Raw genomic sequence first — 14,507 nt, forward strand, 5'->3', positions numbered from 1 at the left:
TTAGCCTATACTAGGGGGTTTGTGTGTGTGAAGAATTATTCGTGGACCACATTTATTAATTTTCCCCACTACTTTTTGTTCCTTTGTAGTTGTCTGATATTCCTCAAGTAACTTATTTAAAACATGTTGCAGATATTTGACACAAATCTCATCCTCCTTTGTGCCAATATACTTTTATAGCAATAGTAAAGTAACTACCGTATTTTTCGCTCTTTAAGATGCACTTTTCCCCCTTCAAAAATTAAGGGGAAATGTGTGTGCGTCTTATGGAGTGAATGCAGGCTCGTAGGATTCAGCGATAGCAACGCGAAGCCTCCGAAGCGGAGAGGGAAAGCTCCCCCCACGCTCCAGAGGTTTTGAGTTGATTTTGCTGAAGCTGCCTGAAGCCCCCGGAGCGCAGCGGGAAGTCCCACTGCGCTCCAAAGGCTTGTGGATAGCCGCCTGAAGCCTGGAGAGCAAGAGGGGTCAGTGCACACTGATCCCTCTTGCTCTCCAGGCTTCGCTTCGCTGGAGAGGCGCTGCACAGTTTTCCCTCTCTGTGCAGCGCCCCTTCAGTGAAGTGGGAGGAGAAATGGAAGGGGCTCCTTTTCTCCTTCTGCTTCGCTGAAGGGGCGCTGCGCAGAGAAGGGGAGATTTTTCCCCCTGTTCTCCCCCTCCTATGCTCCGGTGCGTCCTATAGAGCGAAAAATACGATATATGTATTGGGGTATATTGGTGTATACTGTGTGAATGAACGTGCTACAAAGGTGGTGTAATTTTGCGACTCACCTAGGACCTGCTCATTAGCACCAACCTGTGCTGTCATTTTTTACTTAACCTCTGTCTTCTTCAGAGGAGGAAAGACAGTAGGCTAGTTCAATAAAGCAGGCACCAGGCGCACTTTGCACCTGACTTTCAACCACTTGCAACCAAGTGAAGATGCCCGAGGTCCAGGATGGCGCCTGACCTCTCCACCATCTGGGGATTGTTTGATCTGGACTAGTCACATGCTCACACCCCATCCTGTGAAATCCTATCAGTTATATTTTATCTGCACGATCAGAATGAATTTCTGGAGCCAAATTGCTTTTTCTGTGCAGCTGGAGCAGGAGCAGTCACCATTAAGAAAAAGAAGTCGAAAGAGGCCAAGATATACATGGACTATCCCTGGATCAAGTGCCTTTTCTTCTTTAAGTTCTCAGAGCTCTGAACCTAGCTCAGGGTTGTCAGATGTTCTCAGATGTTCAACTGAGAACCAGTCGCAGTCAATATGTCATTTGAAATATGAGACATTGGAGCCCTCTTGCCCCCAAAATGGCAACTAGGCTTTCCATTTTGGCGAATGTAACTGAAATATACTCAGAGTTGCGTAGTGATTTCATGATTTTTATTGCACCTTGTAGGGACTCGGGCTTGCTGATCAGAAGGTTGGTGGTTCAAATCCCCGCAACGGGGTGAGCTCCCGTTGCTCACTCCCTGCTCCTGCCAACCTAGCAGTTCGAAAGCACGTCAAAGTGCAAGGAGATAAATAGGTACTGCTCCAGCGGGAAGGTAAACATTGTTTCCGTGCGCTGCTCTGGTTCACTAGAAGCGGCTTAGTCCTGCTGGCCACATGACCCAGAAGCTGTACGTTGCCCCAAACCGGTTTGAAGTCCCATATTGTGATAGCGGTTTCATAATTTTTACCCGGCAATATATTGTGAATCATGATGTATGTGTATGCATTTGCTCCATGCAAAAATCACAATGTGGGAAAAACTGCAGAGCAGCCAGTGCGTCTCTCGATTGCTGCAGCCCCTGTTAGCTCTGCTGGCTCAGCTCTCCCCTGAGGGAGGATTTGCAAGGGGCAGCAGATCACGAGAGCAGGTGCTGGCGAAAATCACGATGCAGGGAAAACCGTGAAGCCAGCTGATGTCTCTACATAGCTCCATCCTTATTTCAGACATTGTGATACATCAGTATATCGTGATGTTTAGCTGGTGATATACCACAATGTTGAAAACCAGATATCGCCCAGCCCTACTTTAAGTAAAGTTCTTTTTCCAGGATCCTTGGGGTAACGGAAATAGAACCAGGGTTTCTTTTGTAGCAGGGAGAATGGTGATCAGCTTCTGGAATAACTTAGACTTAGCTTTGGAGTGATCATGGATAGCAGTCCTCTGTATACTGCTTCCGGTTGCAATCGTGGCCCAAGTGTCTTCACCTCCTCTTTTGGTGAAAATCCAGAGCAGGCATAGGCAAACTCGGCCCTCCAAGTGTTTTGGAACTACAACTCCCATCATCCCTGACCACTGGTCCTATTAGCTAGTGATGATGGGAGTTGTAGTCCCAAAACACCTGGAGGGCCGGGTATGCCTATGCTTGATCCAGACTCTTCAGATCTTGTAGCAAGGCTACTGAAGTATGCTCTTTTTTGGAGCTTTTGTCTTGTTTGGGACACGGGTGGCGCTGTGGGTTAAACCACAGAGCCTAGGACATGCCGATCGGAAGGTTGGCGGTTCAGATCCCCGTGACGGGGTGAGCTCCCATTGCTCGGTCCCTTCTCCTGCCAACTTAGCAGTTCAAAAGCACATCAAAGTGCAAGTAGATAAATAGGCGGGAAGGTAAGTGGCATTTCTGTGCGCTGCTCTGGTTCACCAGAAGCGGCTTAGTCATGCTGGCCACATGACCCGGAAGCTGTACGCTGGCTCCCTCAGCCAGTAAAGCGAGATGAGCGCCGCAACCACAGAGTTGGACGTGACTGGACCTAACGGTCACCGGTCCCTTGTCTTGTTCAGACATTGCTTCTGCTGTAGCTTTTTGCCTTTTCAAGAGGTTAATGCCAGGACTTGAAGCACACTGCGAAGCGTTTTAGTGTTTTCGCAGTTCGACGGCACCCAATAAACAATGAGAGTCCGAGATATTTAAGAGGCTTTTTCCTCCCACGTACTGTTTCTAGGATTATGAAGAAAGAGGAATAGTGGTGGAAAAGCTTAGATCAGATTGGCTGCCCATCCCTTCCCAGGTGGGCAGTGGCGTAGCGTGGGGGGTGCAGGGGGGCCCGGCCGCACCAGGCGCAACATCTGGGGGTTAGGGTTAGGGGTCGCAAATCCATGGGTTAGGGGGCGCAAATTACTTGCCTTGCCCCGGGTGCTGACAAACCACGCTACGCCACTGCAGGTGGGCAGTGGTTGTGGACCTCACCTCTGTTCACCATCCCCAGCAACTAGAGCCCACATGTCTTGCCAGCACTTAGGCGAATTCCCCACCTGGCAGAATCAATGAAGAGGGGATTCCCCACCAAAATGCTGGCATCAAAAGGGCCAATAAGCTCTGGATGGGCAGTGTTTTGCCGGCTGGCTGGGCATTGGTTGTGGGCCATGTTAAACTTGGTGCCATCCTTTTGAGTTGCAGGTAAAAAGTGAAATAGCCTGGATAGCTCAGCTGGTTTGAGCATGGTGATGATAGTGCCAAGGTTGTAGGTTTGATCCCCGTATGGGACAACCGATGCTTCTGTGATACTGCAAAGGTTTGTGTTTGATGAGCAGACTAGAATAAAATAAAATAATTAGCTTATACTCTTAGCTTGAATTTACATTATTGCTCCGTTTCTGCCCATGGATATGCAGGTGCCTAAAATGGGGGTGTGAGGGTGTTAAAAGGTATGCTAGATGCAAGCAATCTAAAAATAGGCTGACTGTCCTTGTGAGAACTTTTACTTTGACTTTCGTTTTTATGTTTAGGTTGCATGCAGCTGATACTTAAAATTTTGTGTCAAGGTAACTAAAGTCTAAGGATCATTAGGCATGTTGAATTTGTGCAGACAATCTTCATTACCTGTGTAAAAATGAAACAAAACTGAAATTTCATTATGCACCATACTGGTCACGGGCCTAGCAAAACGTTTTCTTCCCCTCTGCCTGCAATGAGCCCATGTTTATCCCTATTTTTCCCAGTGCCCCTTCATGGGCTTCCACTGGCAGAAATGGGGATAAACATAGGCTCATTCCTTGGCTTAAATAATACTGGAAGAATGCGGGATTTGCCAGTCCTCTTGTGAGTGTTGTGTATTTCTACCGTGGGCCTAATGTTGCATTTATCGTCGCTTGCCATAACATGCTGATTTCTTATCGCTAAAAGGCGATTCACTTTGTTTCTTAAACATCAAGGTAGGACATTTATCTGTGTGTAAGCAATGGTGGTGCTGATTCAAGAGCACACCATTACTTGTTCCTAGAGTTGGAACACATCCTAAAAGTTTCCAATGTTCTTGTTAAATCGATTTATTTCGGTCGCTGACCAGAGTGGTGCTTGGAGTGTCTGCTGTCCTCCTTTCAATGACTTGCTTGTCTCTGCCGTGTCCTCTGTGCTTCCATACAAACCTCAAATCTCTGTACATTAATTTCTTGGTTTGCATTCCGATTGAGTGGGTGTTTTTGTGATGTTAGAAGAGGGATTTTTCCAAAGGCTGCAGTTTATTCTTGAGACAATTTCCCTTTAATCTTAAATGGCCCGTGTTGCTTCTGTGCACATTAAGAGTATGTGCAATAGTTCTCTTGAAGTTTTTCATTTCCACTTCCCCTTATTCCTGGGAAATTTCCTTGGCAATTTGTAGAGGAGTGGTTTCCTTTGAAGGAGCTCAGTGTTGTCTTAATAGTGAGAAAGATTTGCGTGTCGAGGTCCCCAAGCCACCCCAATAAAACACAATTCACACAGAATTTTTGTTTAAGGTTTTTGGCATAATTTTGGCCACAACTTTATTAAAATACAAAAAACGTGAGTGGTTGCTTAGGCATTGGTTGCGACTATCTGACCCCGCACAGGGACAGACTGACATTTGCACATCCATGAAAGTCAGAAAGGGAAAACATATTGGGGAGAAAGATGGAGCTGGGTACCATGCCCTCACCTCCCAGGGGCTCTTGCGTGGCCCTAGCCCCTTGACAGGGGTTCGGACAAAAGCATGGCGAGCCCCTGGATTCCTTTAATGGAATACCCTTGCAGCAGCGGCACTGGAGGGGCAGGCACAGCCATTCCATGCCCCTCCACCAACCAATTCATAAAACCAATGCCTAACCAGAACCTTAAAGTTGTGACAATTTGCTATGCAGTAGACAAAAACCAAATGGCACCAGCCAATCAGCCAAATGGACAAAATTCCCACCGGGCCCCTGCTCCAAAAGCAGACGACTCCATGACAGGCATAGCAAGGTCAATGCGAACAATCCTAAATATAGGGAGGGTGGGTGGGTGATCTGATGCGTGCAGCGAAAAGAGGAACCTCAACGCTGTGAGCAGGGAATTTAAGAGTTCTGACTGTCAATCACAAAATGTCAACATCAACTTCTCCCCAATGACAAGAGGAGCCCAATCGCAGCAGTGGCCAACTACCTTCACCCACCCAGCAACAGTGGGATGTCTTGATAAACCCCACCGCAACACGTGCTCTCCATGATGGAGAAGACACTATCTCACACGTTGCATATTATTACAGGGCACAGTAGCAGAGATAGAGGTAGTCGGTTTCAGGACATCGTATTTCTTTGCCAAATATTTTGTATTGGTACCCTTGCCATTGCAAATATTGCGGGTAACAATTGATAGGTCTCCTTCTGCCCTCCGGAAAGGCTATTTGAAGTGTGGGCTTCAGGGGAAAGGAAAGACTGGTTGTGTACAACAATATCACCAGGCGCATTTTGCACCTGGTTATTAGCCACTTGCCACCAAGTGAAGGTAGATGCCCAGGTGCCAGGACAGCACCTTGACATCTCCCCCTTATGGAGATCTTTGGATCTTGACGACTGTTTTCACACACTAGCAACACATCCTGTAGAATTCCATCTGTTATATCTTACCTGCACAATCGGAACGAATTTCAGGAACCCAAACCATTGTATTGGAAAATTTGACTTTTGAGCCGTCCGGTCCCAGAATGTCCACTAGACATTCTGCTTTGGCAACCGTAACCCTGGTTTAATGAGCCATTTGGCGCCTGGCTTATATAGCTGAGTTTCCAACACTGGTTGTGTAGCTTGCCTTCCCCTGTTGAAGGTCTGGATATAGTTTTAAGCAACCATCATCTTCTGGCTTAGCCCAGAAAGAGCACAGCCTTTTTGTCTTTGCTTACCATTGTATTAAAAGCTCACAGTACCACTGAAGCTGCTGACATCTTTTATTCCTTTGGAAGAATGTAGGAGATTTTTTTTTATTTTATGATATAGTGAAGTGTGATGTGTCTTCTAGCGAATGTGTACAATGACATGACACTAAATGTATCCTGTACCACTGCTTTTATCAGGTTTGTCAAGGTATTACATGAACAGCTAATAAATGTCATTCCTGTTCAGTATGTGTTCCATCTCGTGTTGAATTTTTCCCAGCTTATCTCATTCATATTCAACTTGTAACTTGATAATTCTGTCCTTGGAGGATTCACTGTTTTATAGCAGAGTGTGTGCTTTTTGCAGTGGATAGAGAAAATTCTACAGCTTAGGTGCCTTACCACTTAATTGAGGCTATATATGTAGTGGTGCAAATTTGCAAGCAATCCAGTGAGCTAGTTGACTGTTAATATACTTAATTTTGCAACGGCTGCATTTTAATCTTAACGATTTTGAACTTTTGACCAAATAGTGCCTGCAATATGAAAGTTTAAACCTGCCGCGTACATGGTTGTCTGTAGCACTTGCATTGTAAATGTGATAAAGTGGGATTCCCCCCCCCATTTTTTTGTAAATTGGAAGATAATATTTTATTTCAAGCTCTTGTTGTGCTACAAATAACCTAACGAAAGCTGTGATGTTCAGTAACTCCTTTCCCGTTAACTAGGAATTTTTGTGCATCTCTCTTTGCAAGACCGAGCTAAGCTCTTCAGTTTGGCCTGTGTGTGATTGAAAGCCAAAAATTAATTGTCCCGAAGAATGAATTGACTCCAAAAGGCAGTCCCTCCCCCCGATGCTGTGTTTACATACATGTATCTATGTTTTAACAGGACAGATTGGCATACAATCGTATTTTGGCAAATGAATCCAGCTTGGAAGAGTTAGCAAAGATAGCTTTGTGTATTCATGGTTCTGTCTTTAAAAAAAATTACTTCTGTCCTGCCTTGACTATCTTGCCAGCGCTGACCCAAGTTCAGAAATCTGTAATCTGTTGTAAACGACACATTAGCAATATTTGTCACTGCCTAGTTTTGCAAAATTTTGAATCCTGGCAGGTTTACAATTTGCATGGGGCCTAACTTAATTTCTCTGTGTGCCTGGGAACAACGCATTATTGAAGACCATTTCTTTATAGTGGCTCTGTTGTTCCATCTCTGTAATGCTTTTCAGCTCTCACTAATGCTTCCCAATAAATAACACACTGAATGAGGGTGCTATTACGACATCAAATTGAACAAAGCAACTTATATCCTACTAAGGATATTATTTATGAACAGGGTGGATTCTAACAGAGCTAGACGGCAACTGATATGTAATTTAGAAGGCTTTTATTAAGGGGAATATGTATAAAATAGCCCATGGACACACAATTCAGCTACATTTTCTCATTCTACCTGTCTCCATTAGGCATTTAATTCCCTCTCCCTGCCTGCCCCAATGTGCTCATCATAGACACTTGTCTACAACACATGCATTTATTATACATTTAAGCAGTGCTTTTTTCTGGGGGGTACGCAGGGGTACGCAGACCCCTAAACATTTTATGAATCTTTGTACTTTTATCCAATTTACTGTATTTATTTTTCCCAATTTGAACTATAAAATGGTGGTTTTCTTGAGTCAAAATGAGAGCACCCCTAATTTTTTTTTGGGGGGGGGGAAGCACTGGGTTTAAGGCTTGAGTGCAAACGAAGCTAGCTTGTGCCACCTTTTTTTTTAAAAAAAAAACCAAGCTTCTAAAAAAAGTGTCTTAATTCATGCAAAGCAACGGCAGCGGCACATTAAACGAATTTGAAAAAGATTAGATTGGAATTGCCTGAAAATTCTATTAAGCCACACTGCATGGACGTGCTGGGAATAATAAAGACAATTAACGGTAAATTTGTACAAACTGATTTGTTGCATTATCTTTTGCTAATCTAACATACGGTACTTTTTGTGTCCATATTGCAGCCGGCAACTCCAAACTAACATGGCAGTCAGACTGTGTGATGTGGCTTCTCTGCTTAGAAGTGGTTCGTGGGCAGCAGAGCCTTGGACTGGGGTCTGTGGGATTTTTTTATTAAATTCTGTAGGATAATTTTCGACATGTTAAAAAGTAGTGCTGAGGCCATACCAAACCCTTCAAATTATATTCGGAAAACCTCTGCATATACCACACCTTCTCTTTAAGTTTTGGTACAGGAATCAGTCTTTATCCCTGGTTTTGGGGGACGGGGGCTCTCAGGGCATCCTCTGAACTTGTAAAATATACAAGTGACTTCCTCGAATAATGTCCCCCCGACTTTCCTCATAGTAACTTGTACTGGAGTTGAACACCCAAGTCAACATTTGATTTCAAAAGAGCAAAGCTTGCATTAAAGCTTTTATTTGGTATGGTCTGAATGCTGAATAACAGTAACTTTGGAGGGGGGAAAATTATTAATGTTGTGTATTTTTTTGGTTACTGATGAAATTAATAGAATTCCATTCAAATTACTTTGGCCGGTAAAAAAAAGAAAAAGAGAGGAAAAAATATATTTATATCAGGAACTGTTGAAAAGCCTGATCTGTATCAGGTGACAGCTAAGTGGGCTAGGAGCTATGTGTTAAAATACAGATTTATTAGCAGTGTTATTTTTCTAGAAAAAGTGATCGATCTCACTATGAACTTCTCCCTTGTTCTCTTAGAATGCTAGTGGCGCTCACCTGAGAGGTGCTGCGGTGAGCTCTGGCAAAAAAGCCCTGTTTAATAGTCTTGTAGCCAAGACATAATTACTGAACATAGACTCATAAAGGGACCACTAGGGTCATCTAGTCCAACCCGCTGCAATTCAGGAACCTTTTGCCCCACGTGGGGCTCGAACCCACAACCCTCAGATTAAAATCCCATTATCTAACGATCGAGCTGTTCCAAGGAATCCAGACTCCTGAATCTGTTCATTTGAATGATGGTCTAGGATTTCATTCTTGCTGTCTGAATATGAAAATACAATATGCAGCTATATGATGATACCGTGGTGGTTGTTTCTTTGTTTGAAGAAGCCTTTTAAAAATTGTTTTCAGACAACGGGTGCTTAAAAAACATATTTATTTTTAGAAAGCGTTAGTCTGAGAACAATGTTTTGGTCCAACAGTTATTCAACTTCTGGCAGGTATAGCAGGAATATTTGAACAGTGATTTGCTTAGTGTTCTTGGTCATTTTGTGCATAGGCAGTTTAGTTTTGCTTAGAGTTTTTTGTGCAGAGTTTATGTTGGTTGAAGTGAAAGGATTGCTTATCAAGAAGATGTGGTTCTTTAAAAATACACACTGAAGAGATTTCTCTCTTTTTTTCCTGGAACCCAGTTATCTCCTGGGTTAATCCATAATCCTCTCATCCCTTCGCAAAATATGTGCAATTAATGTAAATACAGACTTAGTCCCATTATTGTCAATATGCAATTGTAAGTCTTCTTGAACTTCCCAAAGGCAGAAAAAAGGCATGTTTTGCCAAAAGGCAAATTGCTGACTCTAAGCTGGAGGTTCCTTTGTGGAGCTTTAGGGTAGAGAACAGTTTTACTGGCGCGAAGTTGAAATAGGGGTTGTGTTTTGTATTGGGGAAAAAATTGATTGAAATTCTTTAAATTGATGAAATCCGTCCGATTTGATTGAAATTTCAGGCTCTGAGCTATAAAATGTTAGCAGTACCCAACAGTTACCAAGCAGTAGCAAACCTTACATTGAAATGAATACACACATTTAGAATAGTCATATCTTATGAGAGAAACCCCAGTTCTTCTGGTGGACAATATTTGAGGTTAGTCCAGTTTAACTAGAAGCATAGATACAAAGATCTCTGGGAACATTGGGAAGAGCAGGAGATGTCAAAATACTTGCGTAATAATTGATGGGCACACCTTTTCCTATCTTTGAGTCACCGGCAAAAAAGGGCTTATGTCAGAAGGCAAACGCCCACTCACTTAAATGCAACATTTTGGAACAGAAATTCGTATTTTGCCAGCATTGTGACCAATGTGGCCAACTCTCTTCAATACTGCAAAAGTAACCAAAACAGTACATTGCTTCTAGTAATGCCTTCTGTGAAGTCTGACATTGATTGCCATTGTTAATTTAGCTTTTGCAATCACCATTGAAATTTCTAGTTTGTGTTTTCCTTAGCTGAACAACTCTGGGGCTTCATCTGAATTTTGTATTTGCACAGTTAAATCTTAGGATTTACTGAAATAACAGCACTGGCTTAGGGGGAAAAATATTTCTAATCCCTTGCTGTCAGTTAAAGCTCATGGGATTTCCCCCCCCAGCCCTAACTTCTAAAATCTTTCAGTAGAACCTTTGTTGTTGTTTTTTTAAAAAAACTTCTAAATGGATTTTATTGCTAGATAATTAAAACTATTTCATTTTATTGTTAAGACCATTATTGCAGACCTGACAGCTGGGCACTGTTTTATAGTGACAAAGCTTTAAATTCTTGGCTAGAATTGCTAATAGATTCTGAAATATGAATTCTGACAGTTCCCATTTTCTCTGTTTTTAGCAGGTAATTGCTGCCATGGAAACACAACTGTCTAATGGGCCAACTTGCAATAACACAGCCAATGGTCCTACTACCATAAACAACAACTGCTCATCACCAGTTGACTCTGGAAACACGGAGGACAGCAAAACCAATTTAATAGTCAACTATCTTCCTCAGAATATGACACAGGAGGAGCTCAAAAGTCTGTTCGGGAGCATTGGCGAGATAGAATCCTGCAAACTTGTAAGAGACAAAATAACAGGTACGTAGGCACTAGGTTTTTGCATATGCACAGACACGTACATGTTACTGTTTAAACAGGAGTCTGAATTGCATTACTTCTGAATTTCAAGGGTGGGGGGGGGAAATGGTGTTTTATCTCATCTGTAATGTGAGAAATAGAAAGCTTGATATCAAAGAATAGTTTGCAAAGGCTTTTGGAGAGCAATATTTTGTCGCCAAGGCAACATGCATGTTCCTCTTCTTAGCAATTCCTGGTTTTCACTACAGAAAAATGAAGTCTTGACAGATTTTAAAACTGCCTGCTTGTAACTTAATTGTTGTCATGGGGCGAGGGCGACGGGAAAACACCGGAAAGTGAAGCTGACCTTTGCAATTCACCTTAAATGTTCTGAGAAAAAAGATCAAATGAATCATGTGTGGACGCTTCGGGAAACTTTTAAAATTGGCCTTATATCCCTTGATCCTTCACAACCAGTGCAGAAGAAACCCAATGGTGGCAATTTTGGGTTAGTAAAATAAAGGTCTTAAATAAAAGTGGAATTTAGGATCAGAAAACGTCCAATCAGTTTACAGGTACAGATGCCCAGTGAACCGTAAGGAATAGGAATCAGTATTTTAGTCCCAGTTGAGGAAGCCACGTGGTACTAAACACCCCCAGCTGTTTCCTGGTCTCAGAAGTAGACCATGTGAAATACCATATTTTTCCATTTATAAGACTATATTTTCCCCAGGTTTTTTTTTAAAGTTTAAAATTGGGCATCGTCTCATACACGGAATGTTGCAGTTAATTTTTTCTTAATTTTGGGCTCAAATAATAGGGTTCGTCTTATACATGGGGGCCTTTTATACATAGAAAAATACGGTACATAACATGAAGGATTTGCAGGTCTATCTCAAGTGCAGCAAAGTCCATCGACTTCAAGGCACTGAATCCATCCTGTAGTTTTCCAGTTCATTGTTGGTCACCCTTGGCTGTGAAACCGAAGTTTGTTCATGTGCTAATAGTTCGACAAAGTCCCACCCCCACCCCGACTTTGTCTCAAGGTTCTGCATTTGCATTATTCTCTTGGCAGCTTCCAAGTATTGTGTTCCATCTTTCCCCCTCTTTGTTCCCATTCATCATCCTGTTCCAGAGTTGGCTGCCATATTTACACTTGGATCTTGGAATCTCTCCTGAGCTTTCGGGCCAAAAAAGGCAACAAGGAAGCTTAGTTGTTGTGACTCTCCAGTGCTTGAAACAAATTGCACTTGCAGCTGGAAAGTTGGGTTGAGTAATTAGCAGTATATAAAAAGTTAGCCACTTAAGTGATTTTTTGGGGGGGGGGGCATGGTTTGGCTTAATGCACTTTATGGAAGTGGATGGAAAGTGTGTGGTCCTTGCTTAAGTCTTGGTTCTGCTCCCCAACTGCACATTCACTGCTTGTAATTGATAATGTTGTTGTTGTTTAGTCGTTTCCAACTCCTTGTGACCCCATGGACCAGAGCACGCCAGGCACTCCTGTCTTCCACTGCCTCCCACAGTTTGGTCAAACTCATGCTGGTAGCTTTGAGAACACTGTCCAACCATCTTGCCCTCTGTCATCCCCTTCTCCTTGCGCCCTCCAGCTTTCCCAACATCAGGGTCTTTTCCAGGGAGTCTTCTCTTCTCATGAGGTGGCCAAAGTCTTGGAGCCTCAGCTTCAGGATCTGTCCTTCCAGTGAGCACTCAGGGCTGATTTCCTTCAGAATGGATAGGTTTGATCTTCTTGCAGTCCATGGGACTCTCAAGAGTCTCCTGCAGCACCATAAGTCATAAGCATTGATTCTTTGGCGATCAGCCTTCTTTATGGTCCAGCTCTCTTGCTAATGTAAGAGTGTTGTTTTTTGAAAATCAAGAATTGCAATTCAAGCAAATTGTACTTAGGAGTTTTGAGGGGGACTCCTGTCCAGTCACAGTTTCTGCAGTGGATAAAGCAATAAGCCTGGGTTTAAGAGGCTGTGTGGAGAACCAGTGGCTTCTCACTGAAGTGAGGTGGGGAGCATAGAGAATACTTTCTTCTAGGGCCAAGGGAAAGGATGGTACCATTCTGTTGGCTTCCACCACCTCCCCAGTTCCTCTGTCTGAAGAAGGGGCAGAGGAGGTCCTTATCAGAGCAAAGCATGGTGGGCTCGCTCGTTGGCTGAGAAAGTTCCTGTACCACCACTGTGGTGGGAAAAGGCTGAACTAGCTCAGTAGCTTTTGAGACCCCTACTGAAATCAGTTCTGAATTGCCATGGCAAATTGCGTATTTCCCGCTCTGCCTCTTGTTGGGCAACCACAGCTTAATCCTTGGCAAGCTCTTCATTTTGGATTACTAGCAGGAAAGCTGTCCTAAAAATGCCCAGTCAGCTTGAAAACAGGTGCCAACCATTTATTCTTCCGGGCTTCAACGATCTAATGTAGAAATGTCCAAATTTGAAGTAGTGCAAAATTGCTATATTTCCAAGAGGAGTGCCTGTTTCTGATTGAAGTCCTATGTTCTTTGAACGTTGATGGAGACAGCGAGGGCGGATGTAGGTATTTCTGACTTGCAGTATGGTCATTGAAAAACTCTAGGGAGAGATCTGTCGAAATTTGTAGCCTGTTAACAGAATCCTGTGCTGGCCTCAACTGATTATTATTTTTAACAATTGTAATAGAGTGAAGCAAACCAAAAGACCAGGCTTAGAAACTACCAGAAATAAAATTTACAAAATAGGCAGCTAGGATTCCTGCATGTTTTGCTTCGCATTATACAGTGGTAAAAAATAAGTATATTTGGAAAGAAAATTCCCCATATTGTAGTCTTGTCTTGTAACTGTAGTCTTTAGTTCACGCTTGCTGAAATAACCTGTTGGTGGCAATGTTGGAAACAAGGAAGACTGAATTTGATCTCCAAGTTTCCCAGGGGCACTTCCAAGTCCTTTATCTGTTACTGTTACATTTGAGATACAGTGGTGCCTCGCAAGATGAAATTAATTCATTCTGCGAGTTTTTTCGTAGAGAGTTTTTCGTCTTGCGAAGCACCACGGCGGGGAGGGGTGGGGAGAAGCAGGGCAGCTGCCGCAGCCAGTACCTTGGACTCACCACCGGCTGCTGGAGGGCGGCGGGCTCAATGCTGGCTGCTGGCGGCAATGGCTCTCTCAGAGGAGCGCGCGAGGGCAGTGGGCAGCGGCACTAGGCAGCCGGAAGGTCGGAGGGAGCCGGAGGAGCCGTCAGCAGGAAGGTGGGAGGGAGCCGGAGGAGCGGGGAAGCGAGCATGCGTTCGTGCAGTGACCGTCGCCATGACAGGAGAGGCAGGGCTGTTTCGTCTAGCGAAGCAAGCCCTTTGGAAAATCCGTCTTGCGAAGCACCTCAGAAAACGAAAAACCCTTTCGTCTAGCGGGTTTTTCGTCTTCCGAGGCATTCGTCTTGCAGGGTACCACTGTATATATATCTATATCTATTTATCTATATCTATATCTATATATGTGTGCGTGTGTGTGTGTATGTGTATGTGTGTTTGTGTGTGTGTGCAATGTATATATATGTATATGTATACATGTGTGTGTGTGTGTGTGTGTATACACACACACACACACACACATATATATATATATATATGTATATATGAGAATGTCCAGTAGCACCTTAGAGACCAACTAAGTTTG

At 43.4% G+C, this 14,507-nt stretch overlaps 1 protein-coding gene across 19 annotated transcripts in view; it reads left to right on the forward strand.

Moving 5' to 3' along the window:
• Nucleotides 1–14,507, forward strand: part of ELAVL2 (ELAV like RNA binding protein 2) — a 158,159-nt gene that overhangs the window by 93,324 nt on the left and 50,328 nt on the right. For 11 of the 19 annotated variants that reach the window (XM_083420388.1, XM_083420400.1, XM_083420399.1 and 8 more), the window contains 2 exons: nt 8,073–8,163; nt 10,635–10,878. In XM_083420388.1, the coding sequence (XP_083276514.1) occupies nt 8,073–8,163; nt 10,635–10,878 (335 nt within the window). The remainder of the gene's footprint in view (nt 1–8,072; nt 8,164–10,634; nt 10,879–14,507) is intronic. The other 8 variants (XM_083420398.1, XM_083420395.1, XM_083420397.1 and 5 more) reach the window with 2 other exon arrangements.

Source organism: Podarcis tiliguerta, assembly GCF_965153285.1.
Source record: "Podarcis tiliguerta genome assembly, chromosome: 17".
Classification (NCBI taxonomy): Eukaryota; Metazoa; Chordata; class Lepidosauria; order Squamata; family Lacertidae; genus Podarcis; species Podarcis tiliguerta.